This window comes from Panthera leo, chromosome C1 (assembly GCF_018350215.1).
Source record: "Panthera leo isolate Ple1 chromosome C1, P.leo_Ple1_pat1.1, whole genome shotgun sequence".
Classification (NCBI taxonomy): domain Eukaryota; kingdom Metazoa; phylum Chordata; class Mammalia; order Carnivora; family Felidae; genus Panthera; species Panthera leo.
In genome coordinates, this window is record NC_056686.1 from 19365972 (window position 1) to 19391212 (window position 25241).

At 56.6% G+C, this 25241-nt stretch overlaps 2 protein-coding genes across 2 annotated transcripts; one reads left to right on the forward strand and one right to left on the reverse strand.

Moving 5' to 3' along the window:
- The first annotated feature begins 612 nt into the window (after positions 1 to 612).
- EXTL1 (exostosin like glycosyltransferase 1) lies at positions 613 to 14583 on the forward strand. Its single transcript, XM_042953160.1, has 12 exons — positions 613 to 1647; positions 7641 to 7731; positions 8019 to 8126; positions 8943 to 9062; positions 9646 to 9778; positions 10002 to 10108; positions 11093 to 11182; positions 12013 to 12099; positions 12482 to 12642; positions 13692 to 13863; positions 14032 to 14207; positions 14527 to 14583. Exons 1-11 carry the CDS (start codon positions 875 to 877, stop codon positions 14200 to 14202), a joined length of 2013 nt encoding a protein of 670 aa, XP_042809094.1. The 5' UTR covers positions 613 to 874; the 3' UTR covers positions 14203 to 14207; positions 14527 to 14583.
- A 3054-nt stretch (positions 14584 to 17637) lies between these two features.
- SLC30A2 (solute carrier family 30 member 2) lies at positions 17638 to 24581 on the reverse strand. Its single transcript, XM_042953688.1, has 8 exons — positions 24043 to 24581; positions 23166 to 23386; positions 22236 to 22382; positions 21369 to 21522; positions 20463 to 20619; positions 19623 to 19728; positions 18368 to 18502; positions 17638 to 17887 (listed from the first exon to the last, which is right to left on the reverse strand). Exons 1-8 carry the CDS (start codon positions 24579 to 24581, stop codon positions 17742 to 17744), a joined length of 1605 nt encoding a protein of 534 aa, XP_042809622.1. The 3' UTR covers positions 17638 to 17741.
- Positions 24582 to 25241: the final 660 nt, after the last annotated feature.

Sequence of the window (25241 nt, forward strand, 5' to 3'; positions counted from 1 at the left end):
CTAGTCGGGGCCAGATGCAACCCTGAGAGGGACCGGGAAAAGACACCGGCAGGGCTGCGGCGGGGGGGGCCATGGAACAGGGGCGTGGGGCAGGGTCCCTGGCCTCTGCACCAAGATAGCTCCAAGCCAGAGGGTGTAGGACCGGCTGCTAGGGGTGGGGGAGGAGGAGTCAAGCTCCCTGAGCTGGGGGGGACAGGGGCAGGGTGGGAGAAGACTAGGACCCAGAGCACTCCCGACCCCCAGGCGGAGGGCACTGCTTCGGTCGGCCTTGACCTCAGTTGACCCTGATAGCCCACATGGGGCGCAGGGTCTAATTTTAGCTCCAGCCACTAGGCCCACAGCCCAGAAGTGCCCGCCAGTGGGCACAGGGGCGGCCAGGGCTACTCAGAGGCCACTTGGGCAAGGGGAGGATTGGGGAGGCCAGCCTTGCATGCTGGCCAAGCCACCTCCTGTGAGAGCCCCCACGGGTCCCCCATGGCCTGGCAGACTGCCCGCCTCTCCTTTGAGGCCAAGGTCAGGGGGTGCAGCCAGGAGGACAGAAGGACACAGCCTTGCAGTGCGGTCAGGGTTGCATCAGCTGAGCAGTGCCCAGGGGCAGGGGCCCTGCTGAGAGGGCAAAGGCTGCCTTGGCTGTCCGAAGGCCAACGAAGCAGATTCCTGACTGTAGGAAGGCAAGGCCAGAAAGCCGGGTCCTACCTGGGCTCCTTGTGCCTGGCTGGTGACCTGCTGTTTGACCTCACACAGGCAGCCTGCTCTCCACGGGCCTCAGTCTTCCCATCTACAACAATGAAGACGCTGAACTAGAAGGCTGATTCCAGCTCCACCCACAAGCCCCTGCTCCTGATTTCCCCCAGCCCTGGCTGCGGGTGGCCACATGCAGTCGTGGAGAGGCAAGTCCCTCTGGCTGGCACTCTCGGCCTCTTGGCTCCTCGTCCTCCTGAGAGTCTTCCCCCTTCTCCGCCTGGCAGTGCCTGCCAGACCTTGGGCAAGTGCCCCCCAAGGCTGGCCCCGCTGGCTGGATACAGAGCTCCTGCCGAGTTTCTCCCAGCCTGGGGAACTCCCAGAAGATGCCCCTCAACCTCCTCAAGCACCCCGTGGTGGCGGCTGCGACTGGGGGGCTTGCTTTGACGCCTCGAAGTGCAGGACTGGTGGTCTCAAGGTATTCGTGCACCCGGTGGCTGGACCCATCTCCGCCTCTCACCGCAAGATCCTGGCTTCCATTGAGAGCTCCCGCTACCACACGGCCAGCCCTGAGGAGGCCTGCCTCCTCCTCTTCCTCAGCCTGGAAGTCCCAGCTGGAGAGTGCAGCCCAGTGCCCCAGCAATGGAATGGGGGAAGGAACCATCTGGTCCTCGATCTCCACCCAGCCCCCTGCCCCCAGACCTTCCAGCTGGAACGGGCGATGGTGGCCAAGGCCAGCCCCACAGTGGACACCTTCCGGCCTGGCTTTGACGTGGCCCTTCCGCTTCTCCCTGAAGCCCACCCATTGCGAGGTGGGGCACCTGGCCAGCTGCGACAGCACAGCCCCCACCCCGGGGTGCCCCTGCTAGCCCTGGCAGAGGAGAGGGGCGGGTGGCGCACAGCAGGCACTGACCCCTCTACCTGTCCCTGGGATGGGCGCTGTGAGCAGGACCGTGGACCCGAGCAGTAAGTGGACCTTTACCCTTGGGGGCTGGGTGGGAAGGGTCTGCAGTGGGAATGAGCTCAGAGGGCAGGGTGGAGGGCAGGATTGAGATGGGATGGGAGAACCGGACTGGCCTCAGCTGCAACAGGAGGGGATCAGGTTAGACAGAGAGAAAACACCACCAAGAGGGTGCTTTGCCGTAAGGGGTGTCCGAAGTGGATTCTGGAGTCTCCCTTGGGGGAATCTTTAAAAACAAAAACATGACTCACTCCTACTTACTCTTTTTCTCTTAATCCGGTTCCTCCTTCCCTAATATTTTAACACACACATCTATAGCGGTCACTCTGTCCCAAGTTATAAATAATAGTTACAATAAAATAATACTAACTGCTGTCATTTGTTTGTGTACCAGACGCTAAGCTCAGAGAGGTTAAGTAACTTGTCTGAGGCCATCCAGACAACAAGAGCACAGCCAGTGTTTACATCCAGAGTTGCTTATTTCCAAAGCCTGAAGCATTAGAATTCGGAGTTTTAACCAAGAGTTTATGATCAACCCATCAAATGCCTCAGAGCCGTGGAGATTAAGAGCTGGTCACAGATGGAAGTTGTTCCTGTGTCTAATTTGGGGGATTAACCTCTTAAGGAAACAGCTTTGGGTTACAACAAATATGAATGGGGTCAGACCTCCAGAAGAACTTGCCACCTGGAGACGTATAAGGGGCATGGTGGCCTATGGGACGTGGAGAGTTGTTCAGAAACTGCTCTCTCCCTGGGCTAGTTGGGGTGACACGCTTCAGGTGATGGGGCAGTTAACCCCTAAGCACCCTACCCCTCCTGCACCCCCAGGAGCCCAGCGGTGTCCAAAAGGCTGGTTGAGCAGGCAGGAACCAGAGCCCTTTGGAGGTTGTCCGGGGCCCCTGGGGCAGAGGGTTCCTTCTCCATCTCTGGAGCAGACCCGATTTGGAACCTGTCAGTCTGGTGTCCTTCTGTCGCTCCCTCCCTCAGGTATCTCCCTGTTCTCTGCTAGAACAACATGGGCTATTTTCAGCTCTACCTCCCTCCTAGGAATTCTTCACGTGGCCAAGCTCCATTTTTGCCTCTGCGTCTCAGGGGGTCTCATGGGAATGCAATCACTCTCCCTCCTGAAGGCACATGGCCTCCAGGGAGCCCCACAGCCACCAGTAGGAATGGAATTGCCCTTCTGCCTGGACCCATCCCTAGCAGGCATCCTCAGCAGTGACCTGAAAAGTTGGGGATCCCCCCCCCCTGCTCCAGGCACCTCAAACTCAGAGCTCAGACAGAGCTTACCTTCCATGAACAAGTTTCTCTTGCTCGCCAGGGCCCTGCCTCACTTTCTGATTAGGCACTTAGCTATTCTTTTTTTTTTTTTTTTAATTTTTTTTTCAACGTTTTTTATTTATTTTTGGGACAGAGAGAGACAGAGCATGAACAGGGGAGGGGCAGAGAGAGAGGGAGACACAGAATCGGACACAGGCTCCAGGCTCCGAGCCATCAGCCCAGAGCCTGATGTGGGGCTCGAACTCACGGACCGCGAGATCGTGACCTGGCTGAAGTCGGACGCTTAACCGACTGCACCACCCAGGCGCCCCGGCACTTAGCTATTCTTGATTAGAGGAAGTTCTAGCTGACTTTAGTTACTGCTGTATGCAGTTGCTGACTGGTGAATCTGAAAGCTGTTTCAGTCTGAACTGCGTTGAGAAACCGACAGTAAAGGAGCTACATTCAGTAGGTGAACTGTTGACTCGCTGAATGTTTACCGATTGATCCAAAATTGGCCAGAACTGGTCAAGGCTTCCTAATCAGTGGGGGCCACCCTCTAAGTAGCATTGTTGATGAGCGTGTTCCCAAGGTGTGATGGCTGGCAGCCTCTGACTGCCCTCTGGACTTCCAGAAGTTCTCTCTTTGGCCTCAGCCCACCTGCAGGGGACGGGACTTATAATCTCCGGAGTAGCTGGAGCCTCAGTTTCCCTGAGGTGCCGCGCAGCTGCCTGAACCAGCCAGACAGTATAGGGACGGAATGAGAGAGGGAGGCCACCAGCCACGGGGCAGCCCTCGGAGGGTGGCCTGAATAAACAAGTACTGGCCAGAGAAAGAGGCAATTCATAGTCTCTGCCACCATCCCACGGCCACTGTCCCACATTCACTGGGCGGGGGAGGGGCGGAAGCCAACACGTGGGGAGAGCCTGCTCTGGGCCAGGTGCTGCGCCAGCCACTTTGCACAAGTCGTGCCCACTCAAGTACCCTTCAAGGGAGGTATTATTATTCCCATTTCAGGGAAAAGGAAACTGAGGCTCCGAGAGGGGGGAGGGAGCCAGCCGAGGCTCTTTGGTGATTCACCACGGCCTCCCTCAGGTTTCTGATGGGAGGGCTACAGCGTCAGCGGCAGCGGTGGAGTCTGGGGTTAAACCGTGCACTTCTGGCCACAAAGCCCACATTTTTCCACCGTCGCTGAACAGTCTTCTGTTCCTTTGGAATAAGCCTCCACCCATTTAAATTGTTACTTATTTATTCTTATGAATAGGGAATTCATTCACATGGTACCAAATTCCAAAGGCACAAAAGGGTATACAGCAAAACTCTCTCCCACCCCTGTCTCTGGCCACCCAGTTTTCCTTCCTGGAGCCAAACACCGTTTCTAATTTCTCAGGTACTCTGTGTGTGCACAATCAACATGTATATGTGCTCTCCCCCATTTGGGTTGTTTTGTTTTTTTTTTCTTTAACATAAACTCAATTCATGTTTTCAAGTCCCCTGGCCTTTCTCCTTTGGATATCGGAGGCGCGGTGCCTAGGGCCCATGACACTTTTAGGGACCCGTGAAAACATTTTCATTTCTTTGAAAATCAGAAGAAAAAAAATGCACTTTTAAATAGAAGAAAATGTTTTGGGGTGCATGGGTGGCTCAGTCAGTTGAGCGTCTGACTCTTGATTTCAACTCAGGTGGCTCAGTCGGTTAAGCGTCCAACTTCAGCTCAGGTCGTGATCTCCCAGGTTGTGAGTTCGAGTCCCACGATGGGCTCTGTGCTGCCAGCTCAGAGCCTGGAACCTGCTTTGGATTCTAGCACGCACCAACAAGCAGGGGAGGGGCAGAGGGGGAGAGAGAGAATCTTAATTAAGCAGGTTCCACGCCCAGCGGAGAACACACTGCAGGGTTCAATCTCATGATTGTGAGATCATGACTTCAGCTGAAACCAAGAGTCAGACGCTTAGGGGTGCCTGGGTGACTCAGTAGATTGAGCATCTGACTTCGGCTCAGGTCATGACCTCACAGTTCATGACTCTGAGCCCCCCATCAGGCTCTGTGGGGACAGCTCAGAGCCTGGAGCCTGCTTCGGATTCTGTGTCTCCTTCTCTCTCTGCCCCTCCCCTACTCATGCTCTGTTGCTCTCTCTTTCCCTCAAAAATAAACGCAAAATTTTTTTTTTTAAAAAGGAGTCAGACGTTTAACTGACCGAGCCACCCAGGTGCCACTTCTCTTTTTAAGATTTATTTTTAAATAATCTCTACACCTGACATGGGCTTGAACATACAACCCCAATATCAAGAGTCACATGTTCCACCAACTGAAACAGCCAGGTACTCTGGTATTTTCATTTTTATACCAACAATGATCAAATGTCATTTATATAGAGAGAGATACAGATATAGATCATGACCTGAGCTGAAGTCAGATGTTTAACTGACTGAGCCACCCCCCCCCCCTTTTTTTTTAATAGCAGAGGGGCCCCAAAGGCCAAAGTGCCTAGGACACATGGAGGTCACAACGTGGCCCTGGCTATAGCCAGGTCTCAACAGAGCCCAGTGGAGCCATGGGGCCGTGGTGGAGCCACACTGACTCCATCTTGGGCACTGAGACCCTGAGTCTGGGGCAAGTACCTTATATGGTCACAGGACCCTAAGACTTCACTGGCAGTTACCATGAAGCCCCCTCCGTAACACACTCACACACCCATTCAGGTGCTGATCCAGATCTGCTTGTTTACCTCTACCAATGGGGATCTCACCATCTCTCAAGGCCGCCCACTCACTACTCTGCCAGATCCATTACTAGAACTTGTGCTGAAAATGACCTTTTGGACATTTGGTCCATGGTCCTGCGTCTATCCTTTATTGCACACTGAACGTTCATTCGTTTAGCACCCATTACCTGTCCATTCTCTGCCAGGTGCTCTGCTAGGCCCTGGGGATGCTAAGGTGAGGAAGGCACGGCCCCTGTCCTTAAGTTGTTCGGTCTTATGGGAGAGACAGATAAGTCACTGGTTATGACACACATTGTTAAGCAGAGAGATGCTGTGCCGGCTACCTTGGTGTCTCCTCTACTTCAGAGCTATGTGACCTCTCTAGGCCTCGGTTTCCTCATCTGCAAACAGGGCACTAACAGCATGTACTTCCCATCTCTGAGGGAGTTGCCGTGAGAAGGAAGTGAGTTAATATGTGTAAAGCATGTAGTGCCTGAACAAAGTACATGCTCGGTAAAAGCTGGCATGGCTCATTACCACTGTGGTGCACACAGAAGCCGTGGGGGCAGAGAGGAGGGAGCCATCTCTGGAAAGATCAAGGAGGGCTTCCCAGAGGAGGCGAAGTTTGAGCTTAGACATTTAAGATCGAGTAGGAAGAATTCCTTGGGCTATAAGGCAGAGAGGGGTGTCCCAGGCACTCCCTCAGGAGAAGGATATACAGAGACACAGAGGAGAGGACAGTGGAGGTTTGTGAGGACTGAGGGTACAGTTTATTCAGAAAGCTCTTTGTCTCTGGGTTCTCTGAAGCCATAAACTTATGGGTTTTCAGCCTCCAAGGGCTTTACTGGGGAGGGGAGGAGGGCTGTGGCTGGCTGGTGCTGTGGCACCAATGAGGTGGAGAATGTCCTGTTGTTTAACGTGTGGCTTCTCCCAGAAGAAGCCTGGTGGCCACCTGAGCAGTGGAGACAGAAGGCAGGAGGCGGAAACCCTGGGAGACCCCCTAAGCAGCAGCAGTGGGGTAGTTCAGATAACCCAGGGGCAGGAGTTAGCATATTTGATTCTAGTTCCAGCTCTGCTCCAACCCTTTCTGAGACCCTCAGCTAGTCCTTGGGTCTCTCTGAGATTCAGTCCCCCCGTCTGTTCAGTGGGGGTTAGTCCAGAAGCTAAGCGCTCCAAGGACTGCTTCTTGAAGGTTCAGACTCAGACCAGATAGGCTGTAGCTGAGGAGGGTCTGGGACCCTCGGGGCCATATTCATCAGTCCCATTCTGAGCAGGCGTGTGAGCCCAGGAGTCCTGCCCCTCCAGGCCCTCCCTGCACCTCCCAGTAGTAGGTCACGGGCACTGCTTCCCTGGGTGGGCAGTTGCAGGGAGGTGGCTCCTGCCCATCCCCCCACAAATACACACAGCCTGAGTGTGGCCCAGGGGGTGGGGGGAGAAAGTGGGAGGAACAGAGGAGGCCTGTCCTCTGGGCAAGGGGGCCTCTGGGCAGCAGCTTCCTGTGCGGTTCCAGGCTGGGGGCCCAGCCCACCTCCTGACAGAGGAGCCTTTCATGGGCCTGGGCTCTCGGGCTAGGGGGAAGGCTGGGCAAGGGGGCCAATCAGGTGAGGGCTGCCCCAGAATCTGCGTGTGGCAGAGCAGTGGGCTGGCAAACGTGTGCCTGCCCAAGTCAGACCAGGCCTTGGAAACAGCTGGTCCCACTACCTCCCGTTTTGCAAATGAGGAAGCCGAGATCCAGAGAAGAGAAGGGGAGAGGTGTAAGACCTCCAAGGGTAGAGGCAGAACTAGAACCCAGGGCTCCTGCCTCCTAGCCCAACCACGAATGAGGGGCAAGTGTGAAGCTTGGTGTGTGTTAGTGTTCAGTGTGTGGCTGTGTGTGTGCATGAGGGTTAATGTATGAAGCACGGATGATGGGCTTGCATGTTCTGAATTTGGGAGTGTTCGTGTGGGGGGTTGGGGAACCATCCAGGGAGCCAGGTGGGGTGAGGGGCCGCTGTCTCAGGCCTCATATGTGTGGGACCCCTTCCTGTACCTCCTTAGGACCCACCCTGGGGGAACGCTACCCAATGCCACCTTCTGCCTCATCCCCGGCCACCGTCCTGATGCCTTGCACTTCCTTCAAGCCCTGCAGGTACAACCCCAACTTAGGCATCCCCTGTCCCTGTCCCCCACACTCCGGAGCTGGCAGGGTACTTCTGGACTCAGGCCAACGGGAAGGGGCAGGGAGCAGCCCATTCCTTTACTCTGGGACTCAGGCGTGCCTACAGCCACACTCACCACACCCTCTGTAGAATAACCCACTTTTCTCTCTTCTTTGCCCCTTGCCCCCAACCAAATCAGCTGCTAATTTGGAACCAAGGGAGGGGGAATGTGTTAGGATATAGGACTGGGCTCCGCAGTGACTCCTGTTTCCCCCAGGCTGGCTGCATCCCTGTGCTTCTCAGCCCTCGGTGGGAGCTGCCCTTCTCCGAGGTCATCGACTGGACCAAGGCGGCCATTGTAGCTGATGAGAGGCTCCCATTTCAGGTAGCTCAGGGCCCTGCCTACAGGATGGGGACTGGCCCCCAGACTGATCTCAGTCCTCATTCCTATCCTCTTATGTGCATATTGATGATTTTGCCCCAAACCCCAAGCCTCTGGGGCTCCCAGAGGATCAGAACTCCTGAGGGTACTAAGAGCAAGTTGTGAGCCTTTTCCAGCCTCAGTTCCCCCATCTGTACAATGGGATAGGTTAGATCAGATGATCTCCATGGGCCCAGCTCCACTGGTCCATGACTGGACTAACTTAAAGGAAAGCCACAGAAAATCCCAAATCTGACTGCCTCCATGGAGGCTGGGGTGGGGAAAACAAAATGCACAGTGACTTTTCCAGCTGATGAAACTAACCTGCCTGGTTCTGGAAAACGTATGCATAAGGCTTGAATTCCCTGAGAAGTGAGAGCGGTATGGCAGTTAATAATAATAGCTACCAGTCGCTTAGTCTCTACTATCTGCTAAGCACTTACTGTGTATTATCTCATTTAATCCTCACAATTTACCCTATGAGGCAGGTACTATTACCATCCCCTCTTTACAGATGAGGACAAAGACTCAGAGAGGTTAAGTAGTTTGTCTGCAGTCACACAGTTACTAAGTGGCATTTAGGCCCAGCTCTGTGTGACCCTTGAACTCTTGACTGCTAAGTCACCTGGGACTTGGCCAAGGGTAGCTGCAGCTAACCCACCTGAAAAACCGTGGGGAGAAGGCTTCTGGTTCCCAGACCTCCAACCTGGATTGTCCCCACCCCAGAGTCAGTCAAAGACAAGGCCCCGTGACTTCTCCTTTTCTCTCTCCGTGCTTCAGGTCCTCGCTGCCCTCCAGGAGATGCCCCTCACGCGGGTCCTTGCCCTGCGTCAGCAGACCCAGTTTCTATGGGATGCCTACTTCTCCTCAGTGGAGAAGGTCATGCATACCACTCTGGAGGTGAGGGGCACTTACATGCTGGGGGCCATGGTGCTTGGCTCCTGCCTCTCCCCTGCTCCTTCTCCGCACCCCTCTCTCTGGACACTTCTTCTGCCCCAGTATTTGGACGTCCCCCTTGAAGATGCCTCAGGATGAATCTGAGACTTGACTCTGAGCTCTTGGACAAGTGCCTTCTCCAGTCTTGGCCTCAGTTTCCCCATCTGTAGAAGGACAGCTCTGGTCAATAGATTTCAAAGCACGTGCCACCTTGCCAGGCCAGGTGACGGGCAGTGGCTGCCTGGGGTGCTGGGTTAAAAGGGATTCTGGGTCCACAAAGAATGTCACAACTTGCTAGCGATGTCTGCCGTGAGTGAGGAAAGAAAGGGAGGGAGCAAGCACATCGTCATCCGCCAACTCCGGACACCATCACTGAGTGTCCCTACTCTGGATTTCTGCGCCTGAACCCCTTGGTGACGCAGCTGCTGCCCTCCCTGGAGCCTGGAGGGGGAGGGGCGGGGCTCCGCCAGGGCCCCGGCCGCACTTCCCCAGACCCCGCCCATAGCCACGCTGGCCACTGCCTCTGCACAGCCCTCTCATTTCACAGATTATTCAGGACCGGATCTTTGGAGCATCTGCTCACGCCTCGCTACTGTGGAACAGCCCCCCGGGTGCACTCCTGGCCTTGCCCACTTTTTCCACAAGCCCCTCGGACTTCCCCTTCTACCACCTACAACGGGGTACGCCCTGGGGGTGGGACAATGGGGTACGTCCTGGGGGTGGGACAACTTGAAGTCCCTTCACCAACTCTTTCCCAGTCTGTCCCAGCCTCAACCATACAGTCCCGCCAAGCCCTTCCCTGATTCTCCAACAGCTCTCCTGGCTCCCAGAGTCCCCAGCTCAGGTCACTCTTTAGGCGGTCCCGTCCCCTCCTACCCTAACAACCGTGTCTCATTCCCTCAGGCTCGCGCCCTGTGGGCAGGTTCAGCGCCCTGATCTGGGTGGGGGCCCCAGGTCAGCCCCCTCTGAAGCTCATCCAGGCGGTGGCAGGCTCCCAGAACTGTGCCCAGGTCTGTCCCCTTGCCCGCTGGGGTCTTGGGATCCAGGGTGGGGGGCCGGGACAAGGTCAGGGCCCTTGAAGACCATCTAGACCCCAAGCATAACCACACATTTTGCGGGGAGGCACATCCCTGCCCTCCTATTTAAGTCCCAAGTTTCTTGTTCCTTTCCTCCCTCCTTCCCTCATGGAAATTGACAAAATCATCTAAAAAGCAGGTGCCCCTTGGGGAGGCTGGAGAAGTAAACATACATTCATGTGTTAACCCATCAGTCATTCTCTGAGTGTCCGGCCATGGGCTTGATGCTGGGGATGCAGAGAAAAAGCAGGAAAGGATTCTGCCCTGGATTCAGATTCAGTCAGCATTCCCTTCCCTGGCACACACTGTCAAATCTCACTTCCAGAGAAGCCACGTAGACTTGGATTCACAGGGGAGGGAAGCACTTAACTCAGCCAGCAACAGACAGAGGAGATCCACAGATGCGACACTTGAGCTGGGCTGAGAACGATAAAGGAGCAGAAGAGAATGAAAGCCTTTTGAGAGAAGATGGGGATGGGACATGGGATCAGGGCCCAGGCTAGGGGCTACCACAACTGACTCTCCTTTTTTAAATGTTTATTTCGTTTTGAGAAAGAGATAGAGCATGCGCAGGGGAGGGGCAGAGAGAAAGGGAGACACAGAATCTGAAGCAGGCTCCGGGCTCTGAGCTGTCAGTCAGCACAGAGCCCGACGTGGGGCTCAAACTCATGACCTGCGAGATCACGACCTGAGCCGAAGCCAGACGCTTAACCGACAGCCATCCAGGTGCCCCGACAACTGACTCTCTTCAGTTCTAGTGCTATAGGTAACTGCCTTCGCGTCACTGGAATTTCTGCCTTCCAGAACCCCAGAGGCAAAAACAGGGCAGCACTGAAAGACCTTGGCTCCAACTAAACTCTTGCCCAAACTCACAAACACAGCTGCTCTCCCTTCAGGAACACCCCCCTTTCCTCCTAGATCTTGGTTCTCTGGAGCAGTGAGAAACCACCCCCATCCAGGTGGCCTGAGACAGCAGTGCCCTTGACAGTCATGGATGGGCAGAGGAAGGTGAGGAGAGGAGCAGAGGGGGGGCACAGGAAGGAGGGATTCTGCCCCTGCATGCTGGGAACTGGGGAGGGCACACACAGAGGACTCTCTTTGGGCCTGAGCCAAATCTGGACTTCAAGTTAGGCCTGAAGCTGGTGAGGAAGTCCTCCCTTACTCCTCACTTAAGTATCTCTCCAGGCAGACTTTGTTCTCGTGCTGTGGCAGAGCTTCCTGGAGCTGATGGTCTGACGTGGGTTTCAGCGGCAGAACTAATAGAAATGATTCTCTTCCATCCCTGGCCCTTCTGAATTGTGCTTCCAGAGAACGGGGGTTTTATGTGATGAAAGGAGGCAGAGGGAGTAATGTCGGCCGTCTTGGATGAGCTAGAGGAGAAACCTGGGACCTTAAGGAAATGGGGAGAGATGGCAGCAAATTGGGCCAGAGGAGGGTGGCTTCTAAGAACCCCAGATGCTGTGAGCCACCTGTGTGCTATGTGCTTCTGGGCGAGGCCCTTCATCTCTCCGGACCCGTTTCTTTCAAATGAAGGATGTCTGACTACCCCTCCCAGGGTTGGGGTAAACATGCAATGTGACAAGAGAGGAATCTTGAGGTGTTGAAACCGGAAGGGCCCCTAGATACCAACTGCCCCATTTTACCAAAGGAGAGGTTGAAGTGCAGAGACGTCGAGTGAGTTCCAGGTCCCAAGTCCAGGAAGCCTTGCTGTTTGCACTGCCCTTCCTTCTACAGCACCGTCCGCAGGGGCTCCTGCTTAGCAGATACGCAGACAGTCACCGTGGGAGCCTGGGGACGGTTCCCACGGCTGAGGTGGCCTCACCTCCCTCCCACTGCAGGTCAGTGACCGCTTCTTCCCGCACAGAGCCATCAGCACGGATGCCATCCTCAGTCTCGATGCGCACAGCAGTGTTACCACAAGTGAGGTGAGGGCTGGGCCCAAGAGGAGCCCAGTGCGTAGCGGGGACAGAGCCTGAGGGCCCCAGAAGCCCCTCAGATTCCTGGAAGGGGGAGGAGCAAAGGACCAGAGCAGAGGTAAACCCTCCCACTTTTGACACGATCCCAGGGAGCCAATCACCCTCGTGCTCCACAGACTCTTGAAAACAATTTTCGCCTCCCAACTGAAAAAGCATTGTTTCTCCCAGTTGGGACACCCCACCCCCACCCCCAAGCACTCCTGGAGAATTTTATGCTCGCATCTCCTCTCCCCTGAGTCCCCCCAGCTAGGCCGGCCTTGCCTCCATATCTCTGGATGTTCCCAGCCGGTCGGAAAGTCCCTCCTCAGACCTCACTTAACTATCTCCCCAGGTGGACTTTGCTTTTCTGGTATGGCAGAGCTTCCCCGAGCGGATGGTGGGCTTTCTGACGTGGAACCACTTCTGGGATGAGGCCCAGGGTGGCTGGGGCTACACTGCTGAGAGGGCCAACGAGTTCTCCATGGTTCTCACGTCAGCTGCCTTCTACCACAGGTAAAGATGGAGGCCCTGGCCCTGGGAGCAGAGGGCCAGAGACCCCCCTCTCTGAACCACAAGCAGGGTGGTGTGGGAGTGAACACAGCAGTCACTATGTGACCCTGGAGTTCCAGGGTCAAGGCCCAGATCTGCCACATCCCAGTTGTGTGATGGGCAAGTCTCCTCACCTCTTGTAAGGCTCAGTTTTGTTATCCGGAAAATGTCTTCTCCTCACAGGGCTGATGTGAAAATCAGGTAAGAAAGCCCTATGAAGGCCTTGGCACACAGATGGTCAACAAATGGTAGCTAGTGTTGTTTTAAGTAGAGCTAAGTAGAGGGTATAGACAGTGTTTGGGTTTGGTGATGGTGGCGACAAGAGAAGGATCCTGAAGCTTTATAAATGTGTGTGTGATGGGTTGGGGACTGTCCCAGACCTTTGAGAAGTTGACCGAAGCACCTGTCTTTGGGGCAGGGACTGAATTCTAGAAGGCCCCTTTAGAGGGGTTCCTTAGACATGTTTAAACCAAGTATGTGTAACCTGGAACCTCTAGTAGATTCTGCAGGGAATTCTCAGCAGAGTGAAGAATACCCCTAAGGTCTGCAGGGTGGGCCTAGGTTGTCCTGTAGGAGGACTGTGTGAAGCAAGGCTCACCCAGAGCAATATCAGCCTGGTTAATCCACAGCCTTCCCAAAGCTGGTCTTTGGAGCTGCCATATTTAATGGCCTTGGAACCAGCTGATCCCCCACCTCATTCTGGCTGAGTTCAGACTTCAGAGCCCAGAGGTGGGGGCCCTAAGGAGCTGTAAGGGAGAAGGCAAGGAGTACACCATCTGCTGAGCACAGATGTCAGAACCACAGAGCACAGAACAGTAGAGAGAGGTTTGTATTTCTGGTGTGAGCTCTCTGAGATGGCCAGGGCTCAGAGAGGGGGGCAGAGGGTTCTAAAGAGCCTTGGGGATTGAAGTCAAAGGGAGAGTGACGTCAGGAGGGAGGAGAATGGAGCCCGGTGGGGAGGGGTGGTGTGTGAATTTGGCTGCAGCCTCTGCCTGTCATTCCCCTTTGCCCAGGTATTACCACACCCTCTTCACCCACTCCCTGCCCAAGGCTCTGAGAACCCTGGCCGATGAAACACCCACCTGTGTGGACATCCTGATGAACTTCCTGGTAGCAGCAGTCACCAAGCTGCCCCCTATCAAGGTGCCCTATGGGAAGCAGCATTTTGAGGCCACACCTCCACTGGTGAGGAACAAGGGGGACAGGTTGGCACTGGGAGGGCACTGGCTGGGGAAGGGATTCCCTCTCACTGTCTAACCCAAATCCTCTTTGCTTCAGGGTTCGGGGGCGTTGGGGGGGGGGGGGGTTCGGAAGGACAGAGGAGACCTCCAACGCGTTTCTCCTCCCCTTTAGGTGCCTGGGGGTCCGGAGCCACAGCCGACAGCCCGAGACTGCATCAACCAGATGGCTGCGGGTTTCGGCTACATGCCCCTGGTTTCCTCTCGCCTGCGTCTGGACCCAGTGCTTTTCAAGGACCCGGTGTCCGTGCTGCGCAAGAAGTATCGCAGCCTGGAGAAGCCCTAGGAGAGGTCAGAGGAGCCCCCAGCCCTGCTCCCACCGGGCGCCGCACCTGCTCGGGGCGGGGGAGGCGGTGCATCAGCTCCCTCCCTTGGAACAACGGGAGACCCAATCAAGGCAGCCAGTTAGCTAACACGTCAGATCTCTCTTGGCCAATCACGGCCCTAGCGTCCCAAGGCGCGGGGCCCCGCCCCACCCTCCAGCCCGGCTGCGAGTGGCAGGCCCCAATTGCAAGGCGCCTGCCCTGCTGCGGCGCCTCTGCCATCGCTGACCCCTTGCCTGGAATGCCTTTCTCGGCTTCTGCGGAACTGACTTCTACTTGTCTTTCAGATCTTCGCCTTCTCCATGGATTTGACTGACCCCCATCCCTGACCCGGATCCTCTGAGCTTTCACAGCCGGGTGTTTCCCACACTGTTCGCGCGGCTTTGCAAGGTACACGGTCAGGCCCCAGGACTAGCCTGGGAGCCCCGGCCATGTCCTCTTCTCTCTGGCTTGGCAAGTGTTACACCAATATTTGACGAACAGATAAAAGAGACATCAACTGCGTGCCCGGCCCTGTGCCGTAGTTGGGAGTATGGACAGTGTGTTGAGTGAGACCAAACTCCGTCTCCCCCCCCCCCTCCCCGCCCCTCCACCCGGCCCACGGGGTTCCCAGTCCGGCAGGAAGGCAGCTACCCGCAGATGCCTGTGTTGCCAGGCACGATCTTCGCACCCCAGCAGTGGAGCAAAGAGGAGCTGAGAAGCTAGTTTCGGGGCTTTCTTCCCGACCTGGCGGAGCATGGGGCCGGGGAGAAAGGGGCTGAGAACGCAGGAGGTCCGTCCCAACCGAGCCCGGGGGTGGCGGGGGGCAGTGGTACCCTCAGCTCAGGCAGGGCCGTGGCTCTGCACTACCAGCCATGACCACTAGAGGTCAGCGCCACACCGCGCTCCCTCTGGGAAAGGGCCCGGAGTTTTATCGCCCCTTGGGTCAGGGGACGTTGAGAGTTGGTGCAGTGCAGCCCAGGATCTGAAAACTGGGGGGGGGGGGGGGGGGGGTTGAATTTGAAAAAAGAGACCCACTCCTTTGGCCCACACACTCAGGACTGAGAAGGAGCCATTTCTAGGTGGGCTGGGTGGGAGATGGGATTATCCCGAGCACCCTGGCCGTGACAGTGGAGTGGGGGAAGGGGCCCTGGTTTCTCCAGGGTTCATCCACCTGGAACTGGACTTATCACTTCCGAAATAAAACGCGTGTCCTTGCCCCCTCATGCTCGGGCTATAAATACCCCTCCAGCAGCTGCGCGGGGGAGGGGGACTCAGGGCTCGCCTGGGACTGGGGCGACTGTAGAGAGGTGGGGGTGGCTGGTCCAGCCCAGGTCCAGGGTGTCAGGTGTTTTCCTGCTCTGATGGCCTCACAGCTTTGGAAACTCTCGTGATCAGCTCACCCTGGCCAGCGAGAACATGCTGTCCAAGGCTTCCCACCCCCATTCTCCAGTTTGACCTCTGGCCCTTGGATGATTCAGGTCCTCCCTGGAACCAGTCACAGCTGGGGTGCAGAGAGGGCTCTCCCTTGGGAGGCATGGGGCTGCCAGAGTATTGGCGGGGGGCGGCTGGGAGTTGAGGAGGGAAGGCATTCTGGCCCAGGATCAAGAACAGTTGAAGGTGGGTGAGGGAGCACACAGCTGTGGCCCAGGCAGCCTTCCCAGGGCAGGGAGGGCTCTGAGTGCCAGGCCCAGCCAAGGGAAGGAGGCATCTTTCCCCTCCCCACTCACAGCTACAGCACCCAGACACTGAACTGGCTTGGCACAGCCTTACCCACGGAGGGCACTGCCAGGCCCAAGGGCTCACACTGTACCAACATGCAGCCCAGAACAGGCTTTCAGCTCCTGCTGTAAAGGGAGGCCGGGGTGACTGAGGTAGAAACCCCAGACCTGCTTTACACTGGCCATGGGCCTTTAGGCAAGTGACTCCACCTCTCTAGCTTTGGTTTTCCTTCCCATCTGTACAAGTGTAATACCACAAATACCCTCTCTTGAGAGGGCTGTAAGGATTTGACACCCAGTAGAGGTCAAGATCCAGGTTCCTGGGGCCTGCAGTGGCTGCAGGGGAGAGAGGGTTTGCTTCTCCAGAGATTGGAGTAGAATAGAACACAGCCATCCGCAGTACCCCCCCCCCCCCCACACACACACACACCTCCGAGCCACATGACTTCCCACGGATTTTGAGGGGCTGAAGAACCTACTGACCTAGATCACAGGTAAGCCCGGATGGCCATACCTGAAAGGCACAAAGCGGTTATTTCACAGAGGGGAAGAAAGAGGTTCACAGGGGAAGGCGAGTGACCAACCCCTCCTCTTCCAGTCCTGAATCCGGGCAGAGTCAAGATCAAGTCAGTGCTGCCCCTGGGCAGCCCACCTGGCTCCCCGGCGAGTCAGCCTCATGCTGCACCTTTCCAGCCTGATGATCAAAGTAACCGCTCTTCCAGGAACACCACGGGCTTAAAAGGCTTTGGCTCCAGTCCTGGCAACAACCCTGTGATGTAGGTTCATTCGTAGTCTCTTATTCTCGGATGAGGGCACTGGCTTGTAAAACCCAGGGCCACCATATGACTGGGTGTTCTGCCTTCCCTGGGAGACTGGGCACAGGTCTCCCCTCTTCGTCTCGGAAACACAAGCTACCCCTGACTTGGGAGTCTGCATACACCTCAGGAAGCCACCATCTCCCCATCTGTTGTCGTCCATGCTCAAGTTCTGAGCAGGATAGGCTGGGCCAGCTTCAGAGCTGGCCCAGGGGCTGTGGGGCTGTTAGGGCAGGACCCAAGCTGAAGCCCCTGCTGCCCCCCCCCCCCACCAGTGGCAAAGGCATCATTGTGTTGGCACATGTGCCCGAGCTGGAGGAATAAGGAAAGAAGAAAGCAGCCAGGTCCCTACCTGGTCAGAAGCCTCCTCCCTCCAGGAAAGAGACACATTTGGCTCACAGCTGAAGTGACGAAGGCACAGACAGGCCTCAGGTTCCCCCCCGGTTTCCCCTTCTCAGGGGGGATATGTGTAAGCGTGCGGGGTGCTCTCAACTCCCAACCCCCAAGGTCTCCTTAAACCATATCGTTATAGGCAGAGGGACAGACTGTCCCGGGGCTTCTGCATAGATCCATAAGGCAAAGGCCAGACAGACTGAAGGGGGGAATAAGACAGTGGGCAAGGGGACATTGAGGCCAGTCTCCCCTCTGTCACTCCTCACTGTGCCTCACCACCTTTCCTGAGGCTGGTGGCAGGAAAGCTTTAGCTGAGGATTAGGCCCAGACCCAGCCCTGCCAGGCACCAATCCAGAAGCTGGAAGGGCTGGGTCATAGTAGCTTTACACTTGCCGTCTTCATCCTTAAACTGGTTATAGTCAGATGGGGGAAGCAGGAAACAGTTCCTCCACGCTGAACACAGAGCAGAGGTCAGGAGAGGGACCTGCTTTATAACACAGCCAGGATAGGCAGCGTTCTGGCTGGGCCTGGGGGACACTCCGCCCCACCACCTGCAGGTCCTGGCCATGGCTCCGTTGGCACCTGGCCAGGCAGTCAGTCCGAGGGGCCTTGGCACGCCTGACAGTCCTTCATATCCTCAGAGTAGTCTTCAATCTGGATGGTCATAGTGTGGAAGTGGAACTTGCCCTGCAGGCAGGTGCTGGCTGCCTTCAGCACGACCTGGGCGTCTGCATTCTGAGCTGGGGGCCAAGAGGACACCCCAGGGGAGGGACCAGAGAACATTTACTCACTCTTGGGCCCTTAGGAGCAATCGGGAGGCTATCACATTCCCTACCCCCAGCAGCACAGGATACAGGCATCAAGAAACCCCCAGAGGCCACTCCTGCATCAGGCAACCTCCCGGTCCCCATACCTGGCGCAATCCTGCAAGAGCAGGGAAAGCACTGGCTTTATTTAAGGCTAAGAGTCCTTTCTCTGCCACCTGTTAGCTGTAAAAGCCCGGACAAGTGACTTGACCACCCACCCCAGCCCCAGCCCCAGCCTCCTCATCTATAAATGGGGTTGTGATGATCAAATGAAATCATGTCTATAAAGTACTCAGCATGGGGCCAGGTTCAATGCACACCAGCAAACATCTGAGGTCGTTGGCTGCTTCGGGGATGGCCCCAGACCTCTGGCAGCCTCTCGCTCACCCTGCCCTGAGTATCCTGACCACTCACCGATGGCGATGTGGACAGACAGCACGGGCTGGGACACGGTCAGTGCCCAAATATGCAGGCTGTGCAAGGCTTCCACCCCTTCCACGGACAGCAGCAGATCCCGTACAGCTGTGAAGTCCACACCCTTGGGGGTCCCTGAGGGTGGCAGGGACAGGGGCTGAAGGAAACTGCTCCCCCACCCCCACCCCCAGTGCTGTTTTCTGCTGTTCACGTGTTGTCTCCTCAGAGACAACCGCTTTGGCCAGCAGATCTGGTGTTGCCCCGCCTCCCAAATGATCTCCATCATATCATCCTTTTGTATTTTCTCTTCACACTTGATTCTGTCTGCAATTATCTTGTTCGTTTCCTGCCTGTGCCCCCCTCTAAAATGGAAACTCCATGAGAGCAGGACAGTCGGTTTTATTTACCACCATGTCCTCAGTGCCTAGAACAGTGCCTGGCCCATAACAGGTGCCCAGTGAAAACTTTTTTTTGGAATGGAAGGAAGAAAGACAGAAGGCAAACTGGGGACCCCTACACCCACATGAGGCATCAGCATTATCACTCGTATCTGGGTCAGTCACATTCTTGGAGAAAATGCTCTGACCCGTAGCCAGATAACTCGTGCTGACTCCAAACCAGCATCCAACTTCAGACTGACCCTGGCCACACTGAGCCCCATGACCCAAGACCCTGGGGCACAAGAAAGCTGGTGAATGTGGAAACTCGGGGCAGACCATCGGTCAGCGCTAAGGAAGCCCTTAGAGCCCGGCCATCCGCTCCCGAGGCAGAGGCCTCAGAAGGGAAGGCACTAAGCTGGAGTGGATTTGGTAGGCTTGTCCAACACCCACCACTTTTTTTTCTCAGCCTCAGTCAGTGTGCCTCCTCTGCAATGGAAGCAGAATCCTCGCCCCTTTCTCTGCCGCGGGGAAGGTCAATGACTGAGGAGGGGCCTGAGGGAAGGCTGCGGAGCACCAAGTGCTACTTAGAAGTTACCTGATTAGGCAGGGAGGACACATCCCAGCAGGGAGGGGACACCGTGGGGCTAGAGGGAAGGAAAACACGGTCTGGTCCCAGGGACGTTTCTAGGAACAGCCACACCTGAGGGCTCAGCTCGATGCCAAGACTGGCCTGGGGCCCCAGGAGGTGTTCCAGCCTGTGCCAGGCTCCAGACCCTGGCTCCCTGCCAATGTGCTGGGACTCCCCTGCCCTCTCCCCCCAAACCTGTTAGAGCTGGAGAGCCAAGAACAAAAGGGGAGCCCCACGCCCAGGTTACCTTCCATCAGCACCAGGATCACATCTCTCAGGATGGTCAAGGTCGTCCCCAAGACCAGGATGGAGAAGAGGAAGGTGCAGATGGGGTCTACATACTTGTACTCTGGCTGCAGAAAAAGGGGAAGGCGGAGCTTGGTCTCATCACTCAACACCTCAGCCTCCCTCTCCCTTCCCACCCAGTGCTGAGTCAGGGAGAGGGGTGCTCTCTGCGTGGTGGGCACAAGCCTCACCCTGGCTCTGCCTCCCAGTTCTCCACCTTTTATCCTGTGTCCAGAAGAAGGGACAGGACAGATCACAGCTCAGGATAAGGCACGGTCCCTTCCCATACTTCCTTACCCAAGGGACTGAGATGTGGACGGAACTAAAAGGAATCTTGATGCCAATGGCCCAACATCTCATTTTATAGATGGAAAAATTGAAGATCAGTTAGAGCAAAGGACTACATCACCCGGCTAGCAAAGAGTGGAGCCAGGCTTCAACCCCAATGCCTGGCTCTTTCCACTACATCACTCGGCCGCTATGTGATGGACAATGCCCAGGCATTGGCAGCACGCAGGCCTGGGTTTGAATCTGGCTCCACAATTTCCCAGCTGTGTGACACCATCCAAGTCACTGAGCCTTTCCGAGCTGCCGAAAACACCACCACCCGCTCTTCGGGATTGTTGTGAAGATCACTGACGCTTGGAAGGCATTTGGGTGAATGTTCCTTCCCTCTCCCCACACAGCTGGGAGGGAGCTAGAACCTGGAAAGGGCCACGTGTAGACAGGAGCCCCCGGATAACTTACACTCCCCTGCCCACCCCAACCCCCCGGCCCACCTCCCTCTGTCCCCAGCTCTGACCTTGAAGTATAAAATATAGGCTGCCACCAAGATGCCTAAGCTCTGCAGAAAATCTCCAACCACATGGATAAAGGCAGCTCGGACACTGGGGTTCTCCTGTTGCTGGCTGGTGTCGTGGCTGTGCCCGTGGCCAGACTGGTGAAGAGTCAGCCCCATTCTACAGAAGCAGAGACAAAGCCGAGGGGCTCGCTGACCTAGCAGGTAGAGGCCACCCATAGGGCTGGCCTTCCTGTGGGACAAAAATCCTCACCCCCAGACTGCTTGCTCCTTTTGCCTTGTGAGGAGCCCAACCCACTTGCCTTGGTCCAGAGCACCACAGGAGAATGGGCTCAGCTCCAGTGCCAGGCTGGATCTGGGCACAAAGATGCCAAATCTTGGAACAGGAGGACACCATGGAGGTCATCTAGTTCCCTCCACCCATGTCACAGATGGGGAAGTTGAGGCCCAGAGAGGGAAGTGGCTTGCCCAAGACCACTGAGCAACGGAGAGAAAGCCCAAACAAGACCCCCGTGCTCCACACACCCTGCTTCTCACCGAGACCAACTTCAGGCACACCAGCTTCGAAAAAGGACTTGGACCCCTAAGGGCCCTTAGGAAAATGTGCTCCTATAAGAACTAGACTCACCTTCCCCATTTCAGACATGAAGGTTCCCAGTTTATTCACTCACACATATGGGGGGAGGGGTTAGTGGTGGAGTTGATGCAGCCCCAGACTCAGAGCCCTCAGTGGCCTCAGCCTTGGCCTAAGGCAGGACTAAGGTGTCCCAGCTGCCAGAGCTCGGACCACCTGAGAAGTTCTGGTCCTGTGGCCCATCCGTGGCCTCCTTCCACTGAGAGCAGGCATGCAGATGTGTGCGTGAAAAGCACGAGGACGGGGGACTCATAGGGAACCGAGGTCACACTCACATGATATTCACAGCCACAGCACAGCCCGATGTGATCAGCATGGTGCCCCCCTCGACCTCATAGTCCCCAGAGATCAGTCGCTCCACTGCCAGGAACACCAGCACTCCAGTCACGACCCAGATGGATAGTACAGACAGCAGGGCTCCCAGGATCTCTGAGAAAGAACCCAAACCCCACCACCAATCTTAGCATGGGGCCCTAAGACTGAGGAGGCCTCCCCATCCCTCCATGATCCACCAGCCCCCTCCCTACAAAGTCAGGGCCTGGGTCCACCGGGACTCCGCTAAAGGTATGGCTGGCATGGTTGTACCTTACCTCACCACTCATACATCAGAGGATGTCAGAGCTAGAAGGACCTTAAGAAGTCATCTGGGTCAACCCCTTTTGTTTTACATGTAAAGAAACTGACTTACTACAATAGGTACCCATTGCTCAGCTGACAAACTGAGGCTTCTGAGGAGAGACTAGGCCATCTCCCACCAAGAGGAGAATGACAGTGCAGCCCAGAGATGGACTAAAGGGGGTTTAAAGCCTCTGTCTTCCAGAAGGCTTTGAGGACCTTTCCCTCCCCCGAGAGTTGACCCATGGAATTATGTGCAGCGTTAAGGCCATGGTCATTTGTTCTTGAAGTGTGACCATTTCATTTCTTAGGAAGGTGAGCTCTCCTTCCCTGCAGACTAGAAGTTCCAAGAGGACAGGGAACCAGGGCCCCCCCATTGGACCGGGAGCTACCAAAGGATAGAAGCCGAGACTGACATCCCCAACCCATCACCTTCTTGGCCTCGCGCAGGGACCCACCCTACTGCAGCCACCAAAGAACCCACGTCTTGACCGGCTTTCTCTTGCAACCCCGACCAGGGTCCTCACCAGCTCGCTGCCAGCCGAAGTTCATGGTCTTGGTGGCCGGTCGGGAGGACATCCAGAGAGAAAAGAGGCTGACGAGCATGCTGGCAAAGTCAGTGAGCAAGTGGGCTGCGTCGGTCATGACTGCCAAGCTATGTGCTAGATACCCACCTGCAAGGGCAGGACCAGGGACATGGGGGGGTCCTTATCAGCTCCCCCATGAAGTCACCTTCCCAGACTGTGTGTGCAGCAGGGAAACCATGGACTCTGGAAAAAGACCGTGGATTTGGGACCTCTCCACCCGTTAGCTGTTGAACCATAGGCAAGGGACTTACTTTCTCTGAGCTTCAACTTCTATCTGTGAAATGGGACGGACACGATCTACTTAGAGGGTGACTGTGAAAATCAAGTTCAAATATGCCCTGGAAAGCATAGTAGGCACTCGGTAAATGCTCTTTCCTTCTAGGCATTCAGGCCATCCCTTACACACAAGTTGTGCATGATCTTGGGCAAATTACTCAACCCTAATGTGCCTCAGTTTCATCATCTGTAAAATAAGAATATTAACACCCACGTGACAGTACAAAGTTGTGAGGACTGGATGAGATAACGTGTATATAAAAGACTCAGCATATGAACATTCAATAAATGGGGCTATTCGGTTTGGTTTTTTTTTGTTTGTTTGTTTGTTTTTTTAATTAAGTAGGCCCTACAGCCAACATGAGGCTTGAACTTGAGACCCTGAGACTCCAGCCAGGGCTACCCTGGGGCCCTCCAGCTGCCGCTCTGGCTGCTCCAGCCCATCTGTGCCTTTGCATGTTCTACCAACTGAGCCAGCCAGCGCCCTGGGGCTATTAGTATTAATATTACTAGGAACATCCAGGAGAAAAGCTTTTTGGATCATCCAGACTATCCATGCTCCCAATTTCATTTAATTAGCACAAAAGTCCTTACCAATGACTTCCCCAATCATGAACACCAGGCAGATGGCAGAGGCCACATAAAGCTGTCGCCGGGCCTGCTCCTTCTTGGAGTCAAAGTGACTGCCAGGACCCTTCTGGGCATGACAGTAATGGTTGCTCTCAGCGGCTAGCTCAATAGCCTGCAAGTCCAGGCCAGGTGCGGGCAGAGGGATCCAGCCGGCCCCCTCCTGCCACAGAGATCCAGTGTAAGACCTGGCCAAGGAAGAAAAGAGAGGGGAGACTCAGCTCTGAGATGGGGGCAAGGAGGGCTGACTCCAGTCCTTGGCGTTCCCATGTGTCCAATTAAAAGAATAGTTATGGACACTCCAAGCTCGACAGTCTCTGAGGAGTAACCAGAAACTCGTGTTTGGAGTGGGGTGCTGGGGAAATGACCAGTCCAGGAGTCTTGGGGTCTTGGTCCACGGTGTTCCCTCCTCCCCCACCTCTCTCAGCGCCTGGAGGCGGCAAAGACCTTGGGAACTGGCCAAGGGGCGGGGCCAGTGCAATCAAGCACGGAGAAGGAAGGCAGTTCAGGCTCCGGAGAAGGGCAGACCCTCCTCTTGCGCACTTGGGGACACAGGGCCTCCCAGGGCGGGGCTGCCCGGGGGCAAAGTGTCGGGCCAGGGGCGGGGCTCCAGGCTTGCCACCGCACACTAACGGGCGAGGGGTCAGGATCTGTGCTCAGCCGTGAGGGAGGGATGATCTCGTGCCCACGCTCGGTTTTCCCTTCCCTCGCTTCCCCCAACCTCCCGTCCCTTCTGTGTGGTCCCGTTTCAAGCCTCCCGCAAAACCATCCACTGGAAACTGCAAACCGGGAGATGCGTCCGATGCCGCTCAAATCCCCGCTCCTCCCCAAGCTCTCGCCTTACCGGGCTCCGGGCCTGGCGTCCATCAGATGCTGCCTCTCCGTGGGCTCCATGCGGCCCCGCGCGCCCTGCGCTGGGTCCGGGAAGCCGCGCGCGGCCTCGGGGCCCAGGGTGCCCTGGAAGTTGCGCGCGGGACGCTGCGCAGCGCGCACCCACCTGCCGGGAGGGCCCCGCGCGCCGCTCCCGGGGCCCCTGCGCCCGCGCCTCTCGGCCGCCCGCTGCTTGGCGCGGCAGCTCCCGCCCGGGCCGCCCTGGGGCCGTCCGGCTGCAGCTCCGGCCGCTCCAGCCCGTCCGCGCCCGCCGCTGCGCCCCGCGCCCGCCCGCTTTATCCGGCCCCGGCCACCCCGTGTGAAGCGGCCCGCGGCGCGTCGTGTGCAAAAGCCCGCGGGGAAGGGGGAGGGGTGACCGGCTGCAAAGAGTGCCCCGGCGCTGCCCCAGAGCACCCCGTCCCCGGCGCCCCTGGGGCCCGAGGAGCCGACAGGGCCTGACTCAGGACTGGGCGACGGCTGCGCGCACTCTTCCCCGCGCGCAGCTGGCCGCATCCCGCCGAGAAGTTCTCGGACCTCGGTTCGTGGAAATCTGCTTTGGGTCCCCTGAGAGCCAGAACGTGGCTCCTGAGGCTTGGTGTGTCTTCCCCTCGGACTGGAGACTCCTGCGGTCGGCTGCGTTCTTCCGCTCAGACTAGGGGTCTCCTGGGGGCCGGATATGCCTGCCCTGGGGCTGGGACAGGAGCCCTTCTTAGGACTGGCTGTGACTGACTGATCGGCCCATCCTAGCCAACGAAGCAGCGCCAGTTCCTGCCCTCCCGCGCACCCTGATTAGAATCTGCAGTGGCTTTATCCCCACCCCTATGTAGAGCACTGTGGCCCTTCAGCAGCGGTCACCATGTGCGCCGAGTGGACACCACCACCATCCTCCCTTCCCTGCCCTGCAACAGTTCACAGGAGCGCCAGGAAGGTGCCCCAGGAAAGGTGCCGTGCTAATGTCCCGCCTGAGAAGCCGGCCTGTTGGCTTGGTGCCTCGCCCACTTTAAGCTTGGTCCTCTCACAGCGGTTCCTGGGAGGTAGGGACCTTATGGCCTGGCCTTATGGCTGGACTCTGATAGGGGCCCATTATATAGAAAGAACTTTGGACTGGTGACCTCCCTGGCCAGTCACTCCATCATCCCCAGTGCCTTCAGTCTAGAGGACCATAGCTTGGCT